The 22,403-nt window shown below is 44.0% G+C and overlaps 1 protein-coding gene across 6 annotated transcripts in view; it reads left to right on the top strand.

Moving 5' to 3' along the window:
• The window catches only part of CTBP1 (C-terminal binding protein 1), a 172,681-nt gene that overhangs the window by 113,631 nt on the left and 36,647 nt on the right, over nt 1–22,403 (top strand). Inside the window, exons 1-2 of one of the 6 annotated variants that reach the window (XM_026034228.1) lie at nt 36–51; nt 21,708–21,925. The exons of 2 other annotated variants lie outside the window; for them this stretch is intronic. In XM_026034228.1, the coding sequence (XP_025890013.1) occupies nt 21,919–21,925 (7 nt within the window). In that variant the 5' untranslated portion in view covers nt 36–51; nt 21,708–21,918. Of the gene's footprint in view, nt 1–35; nt 52–171; nt 219–21,596; nt 21,613–21,707; nt 21,926–22,403 lie in introns of those variants that run through there. 3 more of the 6 variants (XM_026034227.1, XM_026034226.1, XM_026034229.1) reach the window with 3 other exon arrangements.

The following is a 22,403-nucleotide window of genomic DNA, read 5'->3' as shown; positions in this document are numbered from 1 at the left end:
TTTCCCTTTCCTTTGCAGGTGCCAGCAAAAGCTTTGCTGCTGCTTTTTAAGGTGAATCCCAAGGTAGAAGAGACAGCGCACATGGGGCAGCATTAGGGAAGTGCTTGGGAGAAATTCTCCTGTTAATCCCAAGGTGGCTCTGTTTTTTTTTTTTTTTTTTTTTTTTTACAGCTGGAAGGAAACGTGGGGCAGACTCTGTTTATAAACATTATCCTTCTGTAAGCAGGCGATAGGAAAGGAGGCTGCAAAGCGGTGAATGACTCTGTTTGCCGTGTAAATATGTTTCACTCTGTTGTGTTTCGGGTTTTTTTTGTCCTCTCTAACAAATTAAGAAAGGCAGATTATCAATTACAGTACCGAGCTGTAGGGGCTCTGTGGAATATGCTGTTATTGGTGGTGGTTTTTCAAAGTTTCACCTGTTGTAGCTTATTTGAACAACTTAACGTCTCCTTATATTTTAGTAACTGTTTCCCTTAGCGGGAGGAATGTTTGCTTTTAGGCTATGGTGAAACACCCAAACATAATGTTCCCTGTAGCTCCTTGGGAGACCTGTGACCCTGCAGGGACGCTGCACCTCCTGTTTCCAGTGAATTAAAAGAAGCTGGAATATTTGTGACCCGTCAGGTGCGTTGCAGAGGCCCCTTTTCCTGTGTCCTAGAAAATGCAAACGCCCCAATTTGGCATCCTGATCCCTTAGCGAGTATCCTGATCCCCTGTTAAAGTATCCAGAATCTTACTGTTCTATCCCTGTGGTAAGGGAGCAAAAAAAAAAAAAAAAAACCAAGAAAATACTATTTCTACTTAAATAATTGCTGCTGCAGGTGGAAAGCCCATTAATTAACACTTCACCTGCATTCTCTTATGTAACATAAAGGCAGAGTTAAAAACCTCACTGTGAAGTAGACTATGCTAGTTGAAAAATAGCTTTCCAACACTTTTTTTTTTTTTTGATATCTATCTTTTTTTCTTGGCTATGAGTTGATAAAGCAGACATATAAAATTATGCTGTTTTTTTTAAAGTGAATAGAATTGCTCTGTGTTCTTTGGTGGCACCGTAAGCATAACTTGGTCTAACGTGGAGTGGTCTGTCCTTGACTAAACAAAATTACCCCTGGAAAGTCGTGTCCATTCAGTGTTTTTCCAGACAGTGCTACATAATTTTATTAGTGTAAATGAAATAGTCCTAATGCTGAGAATTGCAGTAGTCCTGCCTGGCAGAAGGGTTCGGTCTATGCAGCTGCTATTTTGAAGCCACTGCTTTGGTGAGTTTTTGGGGTCAGCGTTACGTGCAGTTAAGAAGTAGCTGGAGCCTGTAGCTCTTGGGCACACAATAAACTGCTTGTGAGGAGCTGATCGTTGTAAACGCTGTATTTTAGCTCAAAACAAGAGTTCCTGAGAGTGTGACAAAATGAGTTGGAAACATCCTTACGTTTGTCGGTTTGAGTTAGTTCTGGACTTGTCTTTCTGCATCACAAAGATAAACAGCATCTGCGCCTTGTTAAAAACATGCAGTGCTTCAATTTACTGATGTCCTTGTTTCTAGGAATTATAATTTTATTTGCAATATTTAGCCAAAAGTCTGATGGGAGAGTTTAGGCTGGGCACTGTGGTGTGCTACACGGACAGGGCTGGGCCCTTGACAGTGTTTTGAACCCTAAAGGAGACCCTTTCTTTACAAATAGGAGCATCTGCCACAGTTGGATGGCTGGGCCGGTAGGTCATTTTGGCAGGGGGAATGAAATGACACTTTCCCAAAGCATTTTCTTAAATAGTGGCCGTAAGAATGAGAGAGAGAGAGAAAAAAAATTGTTTTGTAAATAAATAGTTTGAAGAGTGATAAGTGTATGGGAAAACACAGATTTAAATGTCTTTTAAGTAAAGACACATGAGAAGCAATATGGTCTTTAATTTGTTTATGGGAAATACAACACTTAACCTATTTATTCAAAGCCATGCAAATATTTTGGACTGCAGGGCCTTGCTTGCTGTTTTTATTCTCTCCTTAACCGCCATGAAGTTGTGTGGGCTGCGCCTCTCGAGAGGTGTCTGCAGACATGGGCTGCTTGTGTGTTGGACACCTGCGTTTGTGGGCAGTATTCAGGGTTTTGCAGCTTCAGCTGAGGCTCCCTGGCGCCATAATTATTTATTTAGCGTGAGAGCAGAGGCGCAGCAACACGTTCAGTGCAGGCCCCGAAGCTGAAGGTGGGGATCCCGGTTGTAGTGCGCAGCCCTTTAGCCCCACGTCCTCTGCCGCACGCGCTCCCTCACAGGCAGCGTCAGAATGAATCCGCGTCGCTGAAGGATGCGACTTTGTCTCTGCCTCTGCTTCCCTTTTGCCCCAGCCACTTAGGGACATAGATGATAATACATCCGAATCTGCGCATCGATGGAGGAAGGACGGCCAGCGTCCTTTGCCGTGCATCTAAAAATAACATTTCCTCAAATAGAAGCCCTGCTGCCTCTGCGCCGCACGCAGGGTGGCCAGCAGCACGTCCGCGCGGCAGCACGTTGTTGGTGGCGTTTCAGGACCCCTGCCCAGCGATTACGGCAGGATCATTCTCCGTGCTTGGAATCCGCAGTGTTCCTGAGTGGCCAGTGGGCTCGGAAGTGTTTGGGGAATCTGAGAGCACCAAAGTGTCAGCTGCCTTAAACTGCTGTGTGACTTTATGTGGCAGGAAAGGGAGAGCAGAGCAAGCATCTCAAACTGTTCCTGCTGTAAGAAGGTTTGCAGCAAGTCCTGCGATTAGACTGGTTTGGGGGCTTGGTGGTGCTTATGGGGCTTGGTGGTGCTTATGGGGCTGTGTTCTTAATATTCCGCTTTCAGTTGAAATCGGCAGGAGTTCCCATTGGTTTGAGCCTCACCAGGAATGGCCTTGCCCCGTTTCCTGAGAAATTTGAGAGGGCCCGTGGGCCCTGCACATCCCTCAAAGCTCGTGGCCTGCTGCAAAGCTGAGGCCGGAGCAGGGCCCAAACTGAGGACTTTACCTCCCTGGCCTGCGAAACAGGCAGCATCTAAACGTACCAAAAGCCTCTGACAATTAAAGGGGGGATATAGGGAGTTCACAAGGTAAAGGGAGAATTCAGTTTACTATGTAGTTCTTTTCATTAAGTAACACATTTATGCTGCCTGTGCTAGAGCATAGAGATACTTTTTTAAGAAAATAATTATAAATCAGCTTGTCTCCTCTATGAAATACTTTCATCATTTTATCTCAAACATATCTTATTTCCTGTTTTATTCCATTTGCTAATTAACCAGTTTGTGTCTAATCAACGTAATTGAAAATTGACATTGTTTGATACAATTTTTGAGCATTCCTTTGAGCTAAATGTTGCTAATGCAGTAGCATGTTTCATGTTGGTGTTTTTTCTGTATGACCCTTTATATCTCTGCAATTTTCATCTTTTTTTTTTTTCTTTTTGCTTCCTCCTTTATTTTCTAACATTTTAGCGTGTTGAGAGACTTCCCCCCAGGGCACTTGGAGTGTAGTCAGCCAGAGGGGTTCCCTAAAGCGAGCGGAAAAAGTTGTCTTAGGGCCTGGAAACAATTGTTCAGAGTAGTTGGAAGGCTGGTTTTTTTTTTTGTTTTGTTTTTTTTTTTTTTTTGTATAAAGCTTTAATTCCCCTACGAAGGCTTTGTAGCTTGCATATTGAAACGTGAGGTAACGTGATTGTCTAGTTGTGCTGTATGAGGGGTGTTTCAAGGCACGTTTTGCTAGTTCTGGTGATAGGTCGGGGTGTCCCTGCTGGGCACCTGAGCCCCTTCCAGCCGTTCTGGTGGCGCTGGCCGAGCCATGAGAGTCTGGACAGGAGCCGGTGGCGCTTTCTGGCCCTGCCTGTGGCCCCGCTTCATTGTAAGGAGAGTTGCTCCTTCTCCTCCTCCTCGCCTTTTAATCTATTAGAGGAGTCCTGAGGTGCAAATACAGGAAAAGGAAGGCGTGGGAACAGTTCTGCGTGTCTGAGTGGAAATTCCAAACCGCTGTCCACGTCCCTCACATTGTTGTTGGGTGTGCACTGTCTTCCTGAACACCCCGGTATTTCTCGATGGATTAGAGCTTGTGCCATCCCACGTGCAGACACGGTGGGAAGAGCAGTGAGAGGCCCATCCCAGTGGGATCTCCTGGAGGCTCTGCAGTTATGTCGTGTGGTCTCTCTGCCCGCAGAGCAGGCGGAGCTTGTAGCTCTCGTTCCCTTTCCCATAAAGCGCGCGCAACATCGTCTGTGCTTGGCGTGGTTGCCTCGCGAGAGCGGTGCCGGTCCTGGGTGCCCGGCGCAGTTTCCCACGTGTGCAAACGCTCTGAGTGGGGCTGCCCTCACATCAAGGGCTGCAGCCCCTGCCCACTGTGCTTGCGCGGAGCCGAGATGCTGCTGCCTCCTCAGGATGTGTGTCCTGGGAGCAGCAAGGCTGGCATGCCCGCGATGCACCCAGGGAATCGCACTGACTGCCGCTGCCGTGTGAGATGTTGTCCCTGTAGCTCCCTTTCTCCCACCATGCACACACTCTCTGTAGGAATTTCCCCCTCCCAAGACAGCAGCAGTAGCAAATCCAACTCTTCAGGGCTTTTTCCTCTGCATTCCCACTGGCTTTTCCCTGCTACACAGCAGGAGGCTGCACTGTGTGCAGCAAAGCACCGTGCCCGACAGAGCAAAGCATGTTCTGTGTCATGCCCGGAGAGCGCGCGGCGGAAACGGCGTCCGAGCAGGAGCAGGGAGGGCAGCAGCTCTGCAGGGCATTTTCCTTCCCTTCCACTACTTATGCCTTTTTCTTTTCCACTCTGCAAAATGTCATCGTAGCCCCTGGGTGAGTCAGAAGTTGGGAGAATGAGCCAGAAAGGAACTCTCCCAAGATGTGTGCTCGCCAGTCACATTGGGCTCATCCTCGGGAGAATTTGCAGGAAAAGAGAGTGCAGCCTCAGGCAGCTCTTAGTCATATGTAGAGTCAGTCAGAGGTGCTGCTAGGGGCTGACAGCCACTAATGTCTTTGCCGTTGGTGCACATCCTCAGATCTTTATAATTGCAGAATTTCCCTTGTTTTCTGCAGGGATTTTAGCTATATATGCATTTTCAAGAGCTGCCCCCCTGGTTTTAAGCTGAATTGTCCAAAATGAGCATTGTCTCCTGCATCCTCACAGTGTGGAAGGCGCAGCCTGGAGATGAAGTGCCCAGCTTAATGAAAAGGCAGATGAAAGGGCCACACTTCATCCCAATTCCCACCTGAGTCAAATTGCATTAGAGGGCTGCAGCCAGCTTGTCTCTTGCTGAGTACATAGCTTTAGTCTTTGCAGAGTCATACAGGACACCAGTGTTCAGTAGAGATAACCACAAGTCAGTCTCCAAACTCTTAAACTGATATTCAGATATTTATTTTTCTCTTAATGTGTTGTACCAGATATGTTAAACTGTTTATTTTCAGCCAGCTAATGAGCATTTTCACATTTGTGGTCTACCAGACATCTTAGTGTGTGCCTAGTGCTTCACTGAGTAGTATTAATGTGTATCACAGCCTTTCTCATTTTGTTGATTTTCCTGTTTGTATAATCAGCATTACTGAGAGAAATTATCTTGCTGGTTACCAGTAACTCGATGTTGGAGACATGTTCCCATGCTGACTGGGACTGCATAGGTAATTTTCTAAACAAAGTGTTTCTTGGGTGAAAAAAAGGTTTGTGAAAGTACTGACCAAAGCCACCTTTAAGTTTTCTACATGTCCTTACCAAGTTCTCTCCTCCATGCTAAAAGCCTATGACTGCAGGCAGTGCTCCTCCTGCACTAGGATTTTACGAGCTTTCAGGCCTCTTGCTGGAGTTTAGTATGCAAAATCTCATGCAGTATCTTTAATATCTCTTAAAGTGTTGTGTGAAGTCCAACATTTTTGCAAAATCAGGTAGACAGAACTGCGTATTTGAAGATTGTGTGTCTAGTTACCTGAAGGGCTTCTTGCCAGTCACCGCATGTACTTAACATTGCTGAAATCTCCTTCACTGGATCTGTCAGATTTAGATGTGTGGGGTGTTTTGTGTTTTCCAAGCTTCTGCAAGAGTGTCAAAGCCCATATGAGTTGCCTGAATTTGCGGAAATGTCTCCACGTGGAACCTTTCCTTGCAGTCCTGCAACTAAAGCAGCTCCCCACATCTGCCCTGACTGAGGTTCCCGGTCCGCAGCTTAGCCACTCTTTCTGTGTGATCTTTGAACTCCGTACAACTAGACAGTAGACTTTTTTTTTTTAAAAAAAAAAGCAACATCTAAGAAAATAGCCTTTTATCTGTGGGGAGCTGGATGTATTTTAGCCACGCCAGCCTAGATAAAAAGAATGTCTTGCATTTTTTAAAAGCTTGTGGGAGGAGGCGCACAATAGAGGCTCCATTGTGCTGCTGGTACTGAGAGTACAGGAAATCACAAATTAGCTATGACGAGAGTATTGCAGGGGAGTTTTAAGTTGACTTAATTCCCATAGCATTGTATGGCTTTGAAAGGGTTTCACAATACGCTGCATTTGGGGTTTGCTTGTGCGTGTTGTTTTTATTTGACAGTCCTCTGTTCGAGGCTTTCTCTTACCATGGCTTTGTTAAAAAGCTTCATGCTTTTACTCTTTGAATCCAGATGACTTTCCTTCTTGCTGCAAATATGGAGGCAAACAAGTACACTTACCTCGTGGCCACCCTGCAGCCATCGGAAATTTGACTATAGCATCATGTATTCAGCACTGAGGATTACCTCCTTTGAGCGTGGGTTTTAAGCAGAAATTTGGGAAGCAGTGAGCTGCAGGCTTAACTTTTCCTTTCCTAGCAGATTTTGATCCTGCAGGATGTTGAGTTGTTCAGCTCCAGTTGATATCAAAGGGAACTGTAGTGGGCTTATGAAAATCCAGAGGATCCTGGCTGCATCCTACATGCCGAGCCAAAGTTATTATAGGATAACTCTTCTGCTAGGATTTATCCAAAGACAGGCTTGGCTTGGTGTCTGCAGCTGGGGAACACATTCTGTGGCTTCGTTGGAGGAGTCATGATAGCAAAGACTCTCCAAAATCATGAATCTTGTTTTCCCATTGCCATGAATAAAGGTTATGGTCTGTTTTACTGATGGTTTAGACTCTGAACTAGTAGGAAGATTATATTTTTTCCCTTTGATAACTTTGCTAACAACTTATCTTTGGACTTGCTTTTGAGGTTCTTTTTTTTTTTTTTTTTTTNTTTTTTTTTTTTTTTTTTTTTCCTGTTTGTGAGCATTGTGGCTTTGTTGATGAAATTGATGCCTATATTCCAAAAGAAGAAATAGTATGTACCCAAGAATCAGAGAAAAAGAAGAAATATGAGTTATACTTTATTTTTTTTTTTTTGCACTAGCTTATGCATGGCACTGGCTTATAAGCATGGCAAAGCTTTAGAAAGTCTGAGTTATGAAGTTCTAGCAACTATAGACGTCCCTGAAGATTTTACAGTCAGAGAAATTATTGGTGCCAGAGAAAAGGGCCCAAAAGATCATCTAATACTCTCTCAGATTTCTGAAGAGAACCAGCAAGCTTTAGCTTTTATTTTAGAAGACTAATTGCAAAAAAAAAAAAAAGCATTGCGCAGTGATTGGTTTTTAAACTTGTATCTAAAATTTCTTTATTTCCACATGCATATTGAGAAAGTAGCAATCTGTGAATAAGCTTCACTGAGACCTCAGAAATTGCTCACACGTAATTCAGTGCAGCTTATCAAGTTAGTCCATCAAGCACATGCCTTTTTGGGAACTCTGCATTTAAACCAGGCTTACTTCACTATTGCATTAGGATCTGATTTAGGAATCAGGAGAAAAACAAGTCAAAATGTACTTTTGAACCACTTCATATGAGCATTTGTGAGGTGGTTTGCAAGCATGTGCTAGTGTAAATCTAACTTGTGTGGAATTTGTGCCTTTTTGTGCCATTTACTGAAATACTTCTGTTAGGAAATTAATCACCAGTGTGAGGACTGAATTACCTTCTCAAGGTGCTTATCTTCTCTCTTTGGTTAAAGAAGCAGCTTAATGCTCAGAATCCCTTCAAGAACTGAAGACAGATGCTGTGTGGACCTGCTAACCTTCCGGGTGACTTTGCTCAAATTCTTGACCAGAGAAGTGGAAGGGAGAGGGGAGCAGAGGCAGCAGTGCCAGCAAATGTGGGCAGTGGCACTGAGGGGCTCATACAGCCTTGGCCGCCTCCTGCACACAGGTAGCCTGAGGAGGGAGCAGGAGTGATTCATTTCTTGCATGCATTGAATGGGGGAAGAATGATACAGACTTCGCTTGTAAGAGCCCTCCGAGGTCTGTGGAGGGGAAAAAATGCCAAGTCAAAGCAGGATTTTGGTGTTAATGGTGCTTTGGATTGGTGCTTGGTAGATCTCGTGGCTTGTGTCTCAGTTGGTTGCAGGTAAGTGGTTTGGAAGTAGCCTGGTTCTGGCTGAACTGAGTTAGTGTAAGTGTCCTTAAGTCAGCTGTGGCACTGAACATGAGCCCTGAATAAAACATTCTGCTATGATTGAAGGGCTCTTTTTTCTTTTTCAAATGAAAAATCTACTTTCTACCATTAAACTGCTTCCTCTTTAAACAGTAAAAAAAAAAAAAAAAAAAGAAAAGAAAAACTCGTATATTTAAATCAGGAAGTCGTATTTCACCAGGGAGCTTGACAGGACACGCACGTAGTCAGAGAGCCGAGATGCTGGGAGGTGCTGGGGCTGCAGGACCGGGTGCTCTGGGTCCGAGCGCAGGGGCTTGTGCAGGTGCAGAGCCCTACTGGCTGGGCTGACACACAAGGCTGGCAGTGGGAGGACAACTGCAGCCTGTTTTGTTTAACAGTTGGACTTTGGGTGAGAAGGAGCACTAGCCAATTTCTTTCAGGCTGAGCTTGCACACTGTGAGACTATTACGAATTTTGAGATGACTGTTCGGTAAAGATAGGTAATGTAGAAGCGTCAGATAAAAAAGAGCAAGGAGAACGTACCCTGTTTGAAACAATGGGGCATTTTGGCAAGTTTTGCTGTGGGGTCTTCCCACAGCCACACAGTTGTGGCTGGGTCACTATTGTGTTACCCACAGGGCCCATGCAGGACCTGGATGTGGATTGGGACACAGTTCCCCCCATTAATAGGGTGGTAGAACAGGAGCTGCCGACGGGCTGTCTTTGTCACGCAGGCTGTCGGGCTGCCCCACAGCCTGCTTCCTTGCCACGGAAATATGGACCGTTCTTTTTCAGCCTCCTCCTCAGACTGTCCTGTAAATGCTCTTACGGCCAGTGCAGACATCTCTGCTATTCTAGAAATGCACTGGAGTTCTCAGAAGTCGTCGTGGTTTGTGAAACGCAATCGCGGTGGTTTGGTTTGGATGCGAGGGCCCCTGATTTCATTCGTTTACAGAGCAGTTGCTCATCTTATTACATCCATTACGTATTGATTCAGTTCAAGTGCTGTCAGTTTATACCTAACTTGAATTAATTGGAAAAGGTGAAAAATGCAGAGTATTCCCCAACTGGCTAAAACTTTACAACCGCGTGTTTTCCTGTCAGCGCCTGAAGCTGCCTGGGTGACAGGGACCATTCCCACAACACCTTTTCGGGGGCTGACGGGCAAGCTCCAGGCAGTGTTCCTTCCTTCGCCTGTATAAACACCCACTGACCACGATTGTTGCTGAACGTGTAATCGCTGCTGTTTGCCCTTGTGGTTGTTGCTCCGTTGATGATGGGTTTTGCTTTATGTTTCTAATTTTTTTATTGTCTCCTGTTTGTATTTAAATCACATGGGGTCTTTACTCTGTTACTGTTTAGGGTCTTGCCCCAGGCAGTGCTGTATGAGAAGTCAATGTGTTCTACCAATGATTTGGCGTAGTGAATGATGCAGTGGGACACAGACGTGTATGTTGGCACGCAGTGCAACAGGAACTTGCACTGCCTCGTGTTAGTAGTTTCTGTTTGAAGAACTGCACAGAAATAGTGGCCTCTCTGCTCGTGGGAATGGCCGTTTTTTGGCTCCTACGAAAGTTGTGCTAAAACATGCAGAGTTTGCTGTACAGAAAGTTCAGAGAGGCTCGGTGTTCAATGTGCATGTTTCTAGGACTGTGATCTAAACCCTAATTTATTTAAAATAATCCTGCTGACTTTGGAGTTGTCCAACTTTGGCCTTCCCTACTGGACTTTGAGTCCAGTAGTTTATTTTTTTTGCATTTAAATGGCAAAATCTGTCGCAGAAAATGGGTGTGTTCTATTATTGATGCCTTTAGAAAGGGGTAACAAGCAACTGTCGCATTTGAAAGTTGCATTTTTGCTAACGCTTGCTCTTTCCTGCTTTCTGTGTGGGTCTGGGCTGGGCCATGTAGTCGCACCTTTTCCTCCGTGGACGTCACTGAGGTCCACATCCAGAGTGGAGCTAGTAAAAGGAACCTAAAATTCCTTTTATACACACTCTAAATTTGAGCGTGGTGCGTTCAAATGTTATTGTTGTCATTTCTCATTCTCATGAAATCTGTGTGTTCACATGAATACAGCTACAAAAGGATTGGAACAAGCACTTCCAGTTTTCTGTTCTCTATTATTCGTGCAAAATACACTGGTATTTTACTGATGTCTGTATCAGAATGCATTGATAGGGGAATTTCCAGCTTCCACTTATCTGACCACATTTTTTCATTAATTTCAAATCTCTGATGACCTTTAAAATGGCTATAAGAACTAAATAGGAAGAAAAATGCTCTTGATAAGATAAAGTGTTATTAAGAAACACCTGTGTTTTCCTTCCTTCAATTTGTATTCATTCACAGCAGAGGTTTTATGGACCTTTAGTGGACCATCATTTTTTTTTCTCTGCATTTAGAAGAGCAAATCTTCAAACTGACGGCTTGCTTGGCAGTAAATACAGTAATTTCTTGATCTGGCTGTAGTTAAATCTGTAGTATTCTTTGCTGGTTAGTATTTTTGAGCTTCATTGCTTAAGATAACTCAGGTTACTCTGTGTGTGTGTGTATATATGTGGTTTATGCCATAAGTTTATGATTTTATAATTTTTTTTGCATGAATGTGGAAAGTGGAAGTGTCTTCGTAATGGCTGGGAAGCTGAAGTCACTCATACACATACAAAATGTCAGTTCTGTGCATCAGTTCTGTATGTACACACTGCTGTGTGAGCTGCCCGTTAGCAGGTAAAAATCCACTTGCTCCTGATGTACTTGGGCTGCATCTAATCCACGCATAGAGGCAGTGTAACTGCAGACCCCAGCACAGCTCGGTCTGAATCAGGAACAAAGCAAGAACCCCAGCAAGTGAAAGACAAAACTAAAATGCCGAGGAAAGAAGGGCACTGAGCAGTAACCTGGGCTTTCCTGTCACCCGCTGGTGACGCCTCCCTAAGAATTACTGCTGTTGCACGAGCGCTCCCTCCTTAATCGAGGTGTTCTGCGTCCTGCTTGCCTTGCTGGCTGGAGAATGACAGCTTTTAAGTATTGCAGCGAGGAAGCACCATTAGCTGTGTGCCATTCAGTGCCTTAAATTGCATCCTTTGTGGTGGCTGCTGTTTGGGTAAAATAGTTGGGTACGGTCAGGATCTTTCCAGCACTTCTGCTTTCTCTTTATTTTCTTGTTCATAGGTTGTTATTCTCTTCCTTTTTCGTTGCTGAATTATATGTATTTCTGGGATCAGTTGGCATGGAAACATGGCTGTTTTATAGGCCAGTTGCTTTTAGCATTAATTTACAGGTACTTGTTTTCGAATGTGCAAAGGGAAACCATTATGTTCTTCATCACTACCCATCATTAATGCTCACCTGCTTTTGGGTGTAACAGAATTTATCTGTCCTTCTGTCATGGGGGGAGAAAAAGTGAAATTTTTTAAAGAGGAAAAAACAAAGAGGCTAATGCTGTGTTGCGTGGTATATACTGTTTTAATGGGGAAGTGCTGGAGGTAAAAATAACTGAAATGTTTAACCAGATAGAATCAACAGAACAAAGCCTAGCGCTAAGTCTTAGCCTAAATTCAGCAAGCATTTTCAGGACTGCAAAATCACTCCTTTTATATTACTATATTTATTGGCGTTCTCCTTTCCTCTTAATTTCAGGGGATCATTGTTTTCTAGTAGAGATTAATATTGATATGGATTGATCATGATTGTGGTGTTCCTGAGGTTTGGCAGTTTCTGAAATCCCATGGGCAGGCGTGAGGTTGTGTTGTCGGTTTGTCCGTAGTGAACACAGCGGAATTCCCGGCGCTGTGATGATGCCCGGTGTCTGCTCCGCAGAGAAACAATTCAGTGTCCTGCAAGCAGCGTGAGGGAGAGCAGTTAGGGCTGCATCATTCCCACAGATGAGAGTTGCAGGTTGGTTTTTGGTAAGTCTGGAGTGCCAGTGAGTCCCTTTCCACTTTGAGTTGCTCCAGAAATATGTTTTTGTGTGCGTGTCCTTTCATTGCAGGCAAAATAGCTCACAGAAATGGTAATTTTGTACTCACATGTATCAAAATCTTCAACTCTACCAGAATACTCTTTTCAGTATAGATGACAATAATCTGATACATGGAGGTAACTAAATAGCTGACGCACGGCATGCTCTAGGTGGGCACAAATCATCTACTTTGTGTTCCATTCAAATAGACTGGAGCTGGGTTTAATCCCAGGCTGGTTTCTGAAAGCTGCGGGCAGGTGTCTGGAGAGCTCTGGATGGGTTGTTCACCTGGAGTAAAAACAGGGTTTGAATTAATTTACTTGGACTTCGACTCAAGCCTCCTGCTTGAGACTTCAAACAGTGGCCGCCCTATAGCAGCTCATAGACAGCCTGCGTTTCGTGAGCAGAAAATGCACCAATGCAATTGATAATGTTCATCACTCGGTTTTACATGTTTAATAAATCAGTTATCTGGCTTATGGGATGCACTGCTTTCATTTCTCAAGTTAAAATGCATGCAGTTCAATTTTGAGAGGATACATCTATGCAATGTTTGTCAAATTTCCATGGAAGCTCATGGGGCTGTTCATGTTTTATAAATTTCATGTCTGCTCAGCAGCCGTGTGGTCTCCTTCAACTTCACCATATTCCCTTTCCTTAAGTGTCTCTGGGCAGGAAAAACAAAACTCTACAACTATAGGTGAAGACCCTGTGTTTTTAAATTTATCTTAAGTAACTTCAGTGGAAAATAAACGCCTGGTTTGGTGCCAAACCCTTCTGCCAGACTGGGGCGCTTTTCCAGGGGCTGTTGTTTGAAAGCAGCTTTCGCAGCGGCTCGAGCCGGCGGTTGGGCGTGGGGGGAGAGCCGTTTTGGTCCCGCTCGCAGCGTTTTGCAGGTCATTTCCACTCACAGAAACTCAACCGTGCCCCTTCTAGGGCGACGCCAGCTCGGCCCAGCGCCCCTCCAACCAATTCTCCCCTCTGGCCCTCCCCACTTCCACCTTCTGCCCTGTGAACAAACCAGTCCATTTCCTCCCAGAAACAAACAAAAACTCAATGGTTTCCCCACACACACCCTTAAATCTCACTGTAGTTTTTGGAGAACTGCTGACGAGAAGCTCTTGTTCCATGGCAGTTACAGACTGCCTTATTTTTCCTCCCCATCCTTCCTTGCGTGTGGCTGCAGTAGCTGCCATGGCTGTCTTCTTCCTGGAAAGGCCTAGAAGTTGAATCCGGCAGCCGGGCATGGATGTATTTTATCCAGATACGTTTTCATTAACATTATTTCCTTGTGGTGTTTATACCAATGCAAGGAGTGGTGTGTTTGGGCTTTACCTGCACCGCTCTCAACTCCTGTTAGCTCTGGGTGTGTAGGTTCTCCCAGCAGCCGCCGTGTTGTGTTGTTCTGCACTGGCTTAGCCTCAATTTCTGACAAAGCAACCGCGTGAGAGGGCTTTGCTGCTGGATTCCCAGCTCCTCGCAGTAACAAGAGTCTCTCTTGCTTTCCTTTACCCACAGGCTGGGTACGGGGCTCACTGAAATCAAACGTCTCCGTTCTCTTGGGAAGTCTTCTATGGGCGCCCGCCAAACCTCCCATGAAATTCAGCTACCTTGTCCTTTGAATATTTTTTACATAAAAGTTATGTTAAGCAGTCCTGTTCTGTAATTATCTTTACCTGAAATAGTTAACATGCGTTTAGGCCTAAGTAGTTACGCTTAATTTGGGAGTTTTATCTGGGAATTCGGGAAAGTATCTGTTGAACAGCATTGAAAAGAGATGTATGAAACATAGAAAGATCTAAGATCATTACCAGAAGACTTTTTTTTTTATTAGCCATGCAGTTTTCAGTATTTTCTTCCATTTTGCAAGGAATTTGACTGCTGTCACATGGTTTTTTCCTAACTTTGTACAATGCCACAACGTTAGTTGCCTGCAAGGTAACAGACATGTTTTAATTTTTTTTAAGGAGTTGCTGTGTTGCAGCTTGTGTACAAGGTAATTTAATGCTTGTTAGCATTCAAAACTTGGGAACTAAATTTCTCAGGGATACTCCAGTGGGAAGCTCTCTAATTTTAGCCTTCTTAATTGTGAGTAGTAGCTCAGAGGCACCCAAAAGGGTCGCGTTGCACCAGGTAGCTATGGTGCTGCAGTGCTTATAAGTAGTAGTAATGCTATTATTATTTGTTTCCCAAATGCTTAAGAACATGCAGATGGAGTCACCTCCTTTAAGCTTCTACCTCTTGAACAGCTCCAGCTCTGTAACATTTTCCCACTATTTGTACCTAGTTCTCTCTAGTTTTAACGGTTTAGACCTAGTGAACCTCAGATGGGCTAGTCAGGTTTTTTTGTTATGTTCCCAATTGCATCCGCTGGTCTCAGCCCGCTTTCCCATTTGACCTTTTGAAATTTGTCCTGATCCAGTCAGAGATAGGAAGAATCAAAAGATTAGTCTTTTGGGAAAAGTCTCCGAGGTAAATACTGGAATAGCTGCTGTTTCCTCGGGATTTACTGCAGTAAAGCAATAAAGCAATAGTTGTGATATGAAAGTACCTAATACGAAGGTTTAAAAAAAAAAAAATGCAAGAGAGGGTACAGAAATTCTAACTTTTTTTTTTTTTTCTCCCCAGTTTGTATTTTGGAATAGCTCAACTGATTTGCTTTGCTTTACGTTCAGAAAATAGGGAAGTTCAGTCTGTTAGGAAGGTGTGTTGCTCTGTTTCTAGATCCCTGGAGCCAGAATTAGTTTCGTGTCATCCAGCTGGACTTGGGAAGAGGGTCGTGTTGCTTTGCTGACGTCTGCGTCTTCTCTTTATTCTGCTGCCAACATTCGCAGGCATAAAACCCATAGAATAAAGTTTCTTATTTGGGAAGTTCTTCATTCATCTAGCGCATTAGTTGAGTTTCCATCCTAGTAACTTCTCGGTGTGTTGCTGGTCTCCGTGGTGCTTTGGGAGGACGGTGCTGTGGCCGTTTCTCCCAAGCTGAAGAGCCGCAGGGTTTGAGGGGGAGCTGCTGCCTGTGTGATGCACATATGTGCCCGTGGGCAGGCTCTGGAAATGGCTCTGCCTGCGGATTGGTGGCCACGCGAGCTATAATAAGTTTATTTTTTTTAAAGATAAAAGCGTGTGTGGAAAATGCTCGAATAAAACTGCACACTGACAACTTTAATTTGCTGGGGAATGCGAAAGGGAATTCACGTGCCAAACTAAGAGCTGTAGATCAAGACAAGAACATGCCGTTGCAGAGCTGAGGAGACACCCTGGTCTGCAATGTTGCCTCTGTGCGGTGTGGAGGCCGCCCTCTTGTCTGAGGTTTTTGTAGCTCCATAGCAGATTCAGCAGCTCCTTTGGTAAAGCTGCCTTTGAGCTGATGCTTTTAGTTCTGGCGTTGTAGGCAATTTGTAGAGAGAGATGCAATATGGTTTATGCCGTGAAAATCTTACAGCTTGAAGCCTTTGCTGCAGACAATCCCGCTCATACATGTGAGTAGCCTGTTTTCAATTTTGGGGTGGTTAAACTGCAGAGGTGTAAAGAAACAGAGTGGGAAAATGCAAATATAGGTCACTTTTAAACACTTCTGACTTTTCACAGTTTAAAGCGTTAAAAAACCTTCTCCCAACCTTTTCAGTATGTGATACGTGTGGGAAGAAATATTTTGCTTCTGTCATCAAGTCATGGGAATAACCCCATTTTCACCATGTTTTTCAGTGCAGCTTTAATACTGGGTCCCAGAGCCTTTGTAATTGAAACTCAAAGCTCTGCTTGAAAAAAGCTCAGTAAAACGGTTCTCTTACATCATGTGCTTTTATTATATTATGATTAAATGTAACATGATAATGCAACCCCAGCTTTTGCCTTAAACTGGCTGTTTTATTTGGCTCTTTGACTGTTGTTGCTGGCTTGTTCTCAGTGTGCTTGTCATTTTTATACATCCTGTTTGCTTACCTTCAAAATGAAAATCTTTGCAGAAAACCCTATTTATTTCAAATCAGCTCAGCCTGCGGACTGCCCAGGATGGGAAATGGAAGGCTTGGGTTCTGTTGTGCTCCAGACTTTCTCATTTTGCCATTATTAAGATTAAAATACTCTGTAGCTTGTAGGTCATCCCCTTTCTTAATACTCAGGAGAACAGCAGGGATCAGGGGCTGTGGGAGGAGTGGGAAAGGGAGAGGCCGAGGGAGAGGAATCCAGGGGAGGTTTTAGGAGCCCTTTGCACTGGGTCGGGGTTGGAGAGTTGCTTTGGTTTTCCAGAGATCATAATGGGACGTAATTCAGGAAAGTTTATTGCTCTCACTGGCCAGAAACCGTAATACTCTGTGAATTTTCATTTTGAAAGTACCCTGGTATTAAGAAATAGACAGCCCAGACTTCAGAGTGCTTTAGTGGTAAAACTTGGGGGAAGTTTTTAGCTCTCCTTCGTTAATAAGAGTCTTGTTTATTTTGATTGATTATATTCATTGATTTATTTGTTTTAAATTGGAAATATTGTCACCACAAATAGCACCGTGATTTTTCAGTTGAAAGGAAAATGAATCGCAGTAGATGCTTTCCTCTAAATATATATATATATATATATATGGGTGTGTGTATATGCATAAAGAGGACAGTAAAGGTGTTCATGTGGAATAGTTCAGCCTTGTTACTGAGTGTCATCTAGTGTGTTCTGCTGACCTCAAAAAACGAAACTTTGTGAAACTAATTTGATATCCAAGGCCCCACACTTGCTTATCTTGAGGCTTTTTTGATAAAGAAAACAAGGTGTGTCCCAGGTGATAGTTTAACGTTCTTGGCCAAAGTACAGGGGTGCTGTTAGAGAAATTGCCCTCTGTGTTTGGGATCGGGATAAAGGAAGTCTTTGTTGGCTGCTCCTGGGTTATTGGATTTCTCTCTCTCAGAGCATCCTGTTCAATACCTAAAAGAAAGAGGAGCACAAAGTGTAGCCATTACAAGAGGCTACATTCAGAAACGATGCTTTGCAATACGTCTTTGCCAGGGTCTTAAAAATATGATGTGAAATTCTCACAAATGTGACTGCATTGACAGCCTTAGAAAATGTTATTTTCTTCTCAAAGCATGTGACAGCTCAGGGAATGAGCCCTGAACAAAACCTGGAAATATGTGACTTGTTGTAGGAAAGATGTTTTAGGACTAGAGGAAGATTTATGTCTGTTTTTTAACTTCTTCTATAGATGAAATACATAAAATATTGCAGACAGATGAAGAGGATTTCCTTGAGTTTACTGCAGTCCAAATCTGTTACCTGGAGCTTCAGCCTGTATGAAGTTCTCAGCAGAGGTGTTGGCTCTGATAACACCCTGACCGAAAGTCCTGCTGCTTTTATCGAGGGCATTTCGCTTCCTGGGGAATTCCAGCCCTGTGTTGCTGCCCTGTCCTTGCCTTGTTTTCTGCATCCCGATTATTGTCTTCCCAATCATCCCATACCACATCTTCCGTGGAAAGTGGCTGAGTGTATCTTGGCACCGCACGTGTTGTTCCTGGAATGGCCCCGGCTGTTAATCATCCTGCTCCTGGTGCGATTGTTGAAGCAGATTAGTTTTCCAGCTCCTCTCAGGAGGTCTTTTCTAGCCTAAGACGACCAACTCCCACCCAGCAACTTGGCTTGGCAGTGGTGTGGATTGCAGCGGGTTTCAGTGCGTTCCTTCCCCCCTCGGAAATAGAGGGGGCTGCAGGCACAACCTCAGGCCGGGGCCTTTCACAGGCTCCTTGTAGCTCCTCTTCTCGGGAGCAAACTCAGCAGCCTTGGCCAGAAGGGCCCTGAAGCTGCAGTTAGTGGATGTGTCCTTAGCTGAGGCAGTGCCATTGTTTGAGAGACATTTCTAGTTCTTTTTCCTCCTTTCTTTTCTTTACTTACTCGGTTTCAAGTATTTTCAACATTATTGAAGTCCTAACTGTGGACAGGCCCTGGGATGCTGTATGTCAAAGGAAAGCTCTGTCCATTAAATCATCTTTCCTCTCTGTGGCACTTGCTTCTGTGTATCTATTATTTTCAAAAGATGCTTCTACAGTATTGTATTTGCTATATCTTACATGGTTAATATTTACATTTACTTGTTTCACTATTTCATGTAGGTGTTCAATTGAATATTATGATTTAATTTTTAACCTTCGTAGATCATTAAAACATTTTTCACAGTATGGGCTGTTCATTTGACATTAAGTGGCTGTGATTCATATTATTTCAGACTTATTTTCAAAAACATTAGCTAAGATCAGGCATCTTGTTACAGCACAATCCAGAATTTTTTGAGTAATTTTGGGGAGATGTGCAATACTTCCTGCTGGTTTTCCCATGGAAGTTGGAAGTAAATGGGTAATGAATAGAAAACATTGCCAGAGGATTTTGTTTCCACTAACAGAACTGTATTTCTGATCCGAAGCTCCACGATTTTTTGGGTATGACATTCTTTTTCTGTACCCTGACAAGCACTGAGTATTTTGAGACATACTGACAGACATTAGAGAGAAAAAATAAAAAGAATTACTAGCTGTTTGGAAAGGCCGATTTAGACAGTGCTTCGAAAAACTCACCATATTCTCACAGTCAGGAGACCATAATGCCTGAATGAGCCACATTCATTTTCTGTGAGAACAGAGGAGTAATGAGGAATGTTGATTACCACTAACAGCAGGGAAAATGAAGAATTTTCTGAGTAGAAATCATTGGTTTATTTTATTTAGTGCCGAAAGGGAGCACGGAGCAGGGCAGCTGCACTGTGGCGCTCTGCACTGAGGGCTTCATGTTGCGGCGTCTGACACTCTGCTTGGATACCCATTTCCCCAAGGGATAAAGTTAAGCTGAGATACACTCGGAAGCCCATGAACCAGGGTGATAACCACGTCCTCATGGGCTTGGTTTGTATTTATTATTCTTTTAATATAAGTGAGTGAGCTGCGAATGCCAAGGAGAGGGCGGCGGGTGTAATTCAGTCACTGTGATTAGCAGGAGGATATCAAGGGGTGTGACTGCCCTGCACATCATCGGGGCAGCCCTGCTCCGGAAACCACTGCTGTTTTTCTTGGGCTCTTGCAAATTAAAAAGAAAAGAAGGAAGATGACTTGTTTTTACTGCACGTAGATAAATAAAAAGCATGGAGTGCAGTGGCACCCGTTAGCTAGGTGCTGCTGCAGGAAAGTTTCAGCATGTTTAGCATTAACTGTGAAGCCTGTAGACTTCTGTAGCGACCACATGTGTAAGCTGAAGCTTAGATTTAGACCTAGTCCCTTCTTTGTATAGTGCAAGATGCAGCTCTTAGTTCCCTGCAAATCATTTTGGGATTCTGTTGATTGCAATAAGGTTTGAAGCATGTGGGAATAGCAAATCGAATTTTCAGAATCCCGAATTCAAGAATTCATGAGGTATCTGTAAGACCTAAGACCCTAAGACACAACTTGAACCCTAAGACCATAACCATAAGACATAACTTGAAAATGCAGCAATTCTGCTAACTTAGCAGTGCCTATTGCCATATCTAATTCCTCACAGTTTGTGTGGTCATGTTGTGAGTGGGATTTTTTTTTTTTTATTTGGTGGGAGTTTTTGCTTGCTTTGACAATATTTTGCTAGTGTCGTCAAAAGTAGTTGTTATGAAAAATATCTAGATTTTTGAGAACTCAGAGTAAATGAATGACAACCTTGACCAAAATCAATGCCTAAATAAGACTGTAAGGTAAAATTAGATTATACTAGATTATCCAACCTGCCAGTTTAGTTTAGTGTTAATTGTTCAGGGAGTTTTGGTTGTTTGCATTTTGTTAAAAACTCCAATCACTTTGATGCTTTATAGTGCATAAGGGATAAGAGTTTTTCTGAAGGAAAGACTCTTAAAGGGACCTTGTTAAGGAACTGCTTATTTAGTCTTTTAGTCTTGTCTGCAAGGACCTCAAGAAACTTGGAAATCCATTCCCAGTTCTGCTGTCCTGCGTTTCGTGGGCCTCTTGGTTTGTCACTGTGGGGTTACTCATAAGGTTGTGCTTTCTGGCACTGAAGTGTTTTTCAGAGGAAAAAAAAAAGCGTTCGTTTTGAAACAAGAAAAACACATTTAAGGAATTGCAGGGACTTTGCGAACAGATTTAAGAAAATGAAAGGTAGGTCAAATTTTGGGCCTACAAACCTGACAGTTTAAAATTAACTTTTATGCCTTTTTTTGAGTGACACTCATGATTATTGGTGTGTTCTAAGGATCAGTGGCAGAAAAATGCAGAACTGACACTGTTAATCTCTGTTAATCCTCCTAGCTCCTTGTTGCCTTGTGGTCTCTCTCCTGCCCTCTTGGCAGCAAGTGGCTTCAAGTGACACCCTGCACTGAGCGACTATTATCTGTGCAGCGGGATCACTTGAGCTGCTGCCGGTTTGTAACAGAAACGGTTGTTTTAGAAGAGATTTTTTTTTTTTTTTTAATGAACTAAGCCTGGAATTCAGCGAGGGAAGGTTTTTACCTTGCAGTTGTCAACATGTCTGATTTTTTATTTGCTTAAACGTGCCCCGTGGTCTGCACAGGGTTGTACTCTTCTTTCCAGGGTGACAGCAGATAGGACAAGAGCAGGAAATGAAAGTGTTTGTGTCGGTTGTCTCCCAGCTCTAAGAAAAGAGGTCCCGTGCCAGGCCTGGGCTGATAGCTTAGGCTCCCTGTGCTGCTGGAGGGATGGAGGCAGGAACCCCAGGCCTTTCCTCAACCCTTTGGTGATCGGTTCATTAACCTTCTGCTTTGCAAGGCAGCGTGGTCAACTTGAATCTCTTGTGGGTTGGGCTGCCCTCCTAGAAGCTGCCTTTTAATTTTTTTTCAGAGGGAGGCTCCTTTATTTTGGGAGCAGCCAGTCTGAATTGCCCACGTGCAGCTCTTAAGCCTACAGTTCTGCTCCGACTGCAGCTGTGTGCACATGTTGTAGGGGGTATTTTGGAAAAGCTGCAGCACTCCCAGCCACAGCGACAGATGCCGAGGCAGGAGCTTCACCACATTTCATCCTGGGAAGCGGGAGGCCCCGCCGTGTAACTGAAGAGCTGCTGGAGCTGTCAGGAAAAGCCAAACACGCGGAGATAACCTAAAGGGCCTGGCCTGAAGCCCAGTGACGCAGCGAGTCCGCGGTTAAGGCCTCTTATTCCACCCATTCCATGCGGAACACTGGAGCCCGGGCGAGCGCGGCCCGACCCGGAGCTTCCGACCCGGCCGGGGCGCCTCGGGGCAGCCGTGGATGCGGCGAGAGGGCGACGGGTGCAGGCACAGTGAGAACCTTCAGTTTGGGGTCTCCCGGCTTCCCTCAGACCCTCGATGTGGCTTTAATGTGTTCTTTGTGTTTTAATTTTTAGTAGAAATTTGAACACGATCCCAGGCTACAGAGGTTGCAGTGGATGAGAAGTTTAAAAGCTTTGGTTCAAGATCGCAGGAGGCTGCGAGGAAAGTTAAAGCCATGGAAATGAGGATCCAGTGAGAGGCGGCTGTTTTGCCTCAGAATACAGAAGATTGTAAAGCATTGAGAAATCGAATTCATGACCCTGGAAATCAAGCTCAGATTAAGAAATGGCAGGTTGGTAGGGGTTCCTGCAAGTCTGAAGTTAGGATAAACACCCAGTATAAATAATGGAGGCCCTAAAATATGGGGGTGGATGGTATAATTTTTACTGGGTTATGTACAGTACTATCCTGTATACCTGAGTAAGGCAACTAAATTTATTTATTTATTTTTATTTTTCAAAATGAGTTTCCTGTGCAGAATGTCATTTTTCAGCAGATTACGGTTCTTCCTCCATGGCACTGAGCTACATTATTTACTGTTACTGCAGACATGGAAAATACTGCTCTTAAACACACACCCCTTCACCTGCCACACTCAGGGTCTGCTATAAAACCACCCACGCAGGCCACGTGGCACTGCCAGATACAGAGCAGGCAGAAGGTGCTTGAAGGGTGGAAGAAGGAGGTCTTGTTGTTCCGAAGGCTCTGATCCATAGTGATGTTGTAGGGATGTTGACTTGAAAGAGCAGCCGCCACCGCGATGGGGTTAC

This window comes from Nothoprocta perdicaria, unplaced genomic scaffold (genome assembly GCF_003342845.1).
Source record: "Nothoprocta perdicaria isolate Ctin4 unplaced genomic scaffold, notPer1 scaffold_14, whole genome shotgun sequence".
NCBI classification, from domain to species: domain Eukaryota; kingdom Metazoa; phylum Chordata; class Aves; order Tinamiformes; family Tinamidae; genus Nothoprocta; species Nothoprocta perdicaria.
The sequence above is the reverse complement of the archived record's forward strand: the minus strand, read 5'-3'. Positions and strand labels throughout refer to the sequence as shown.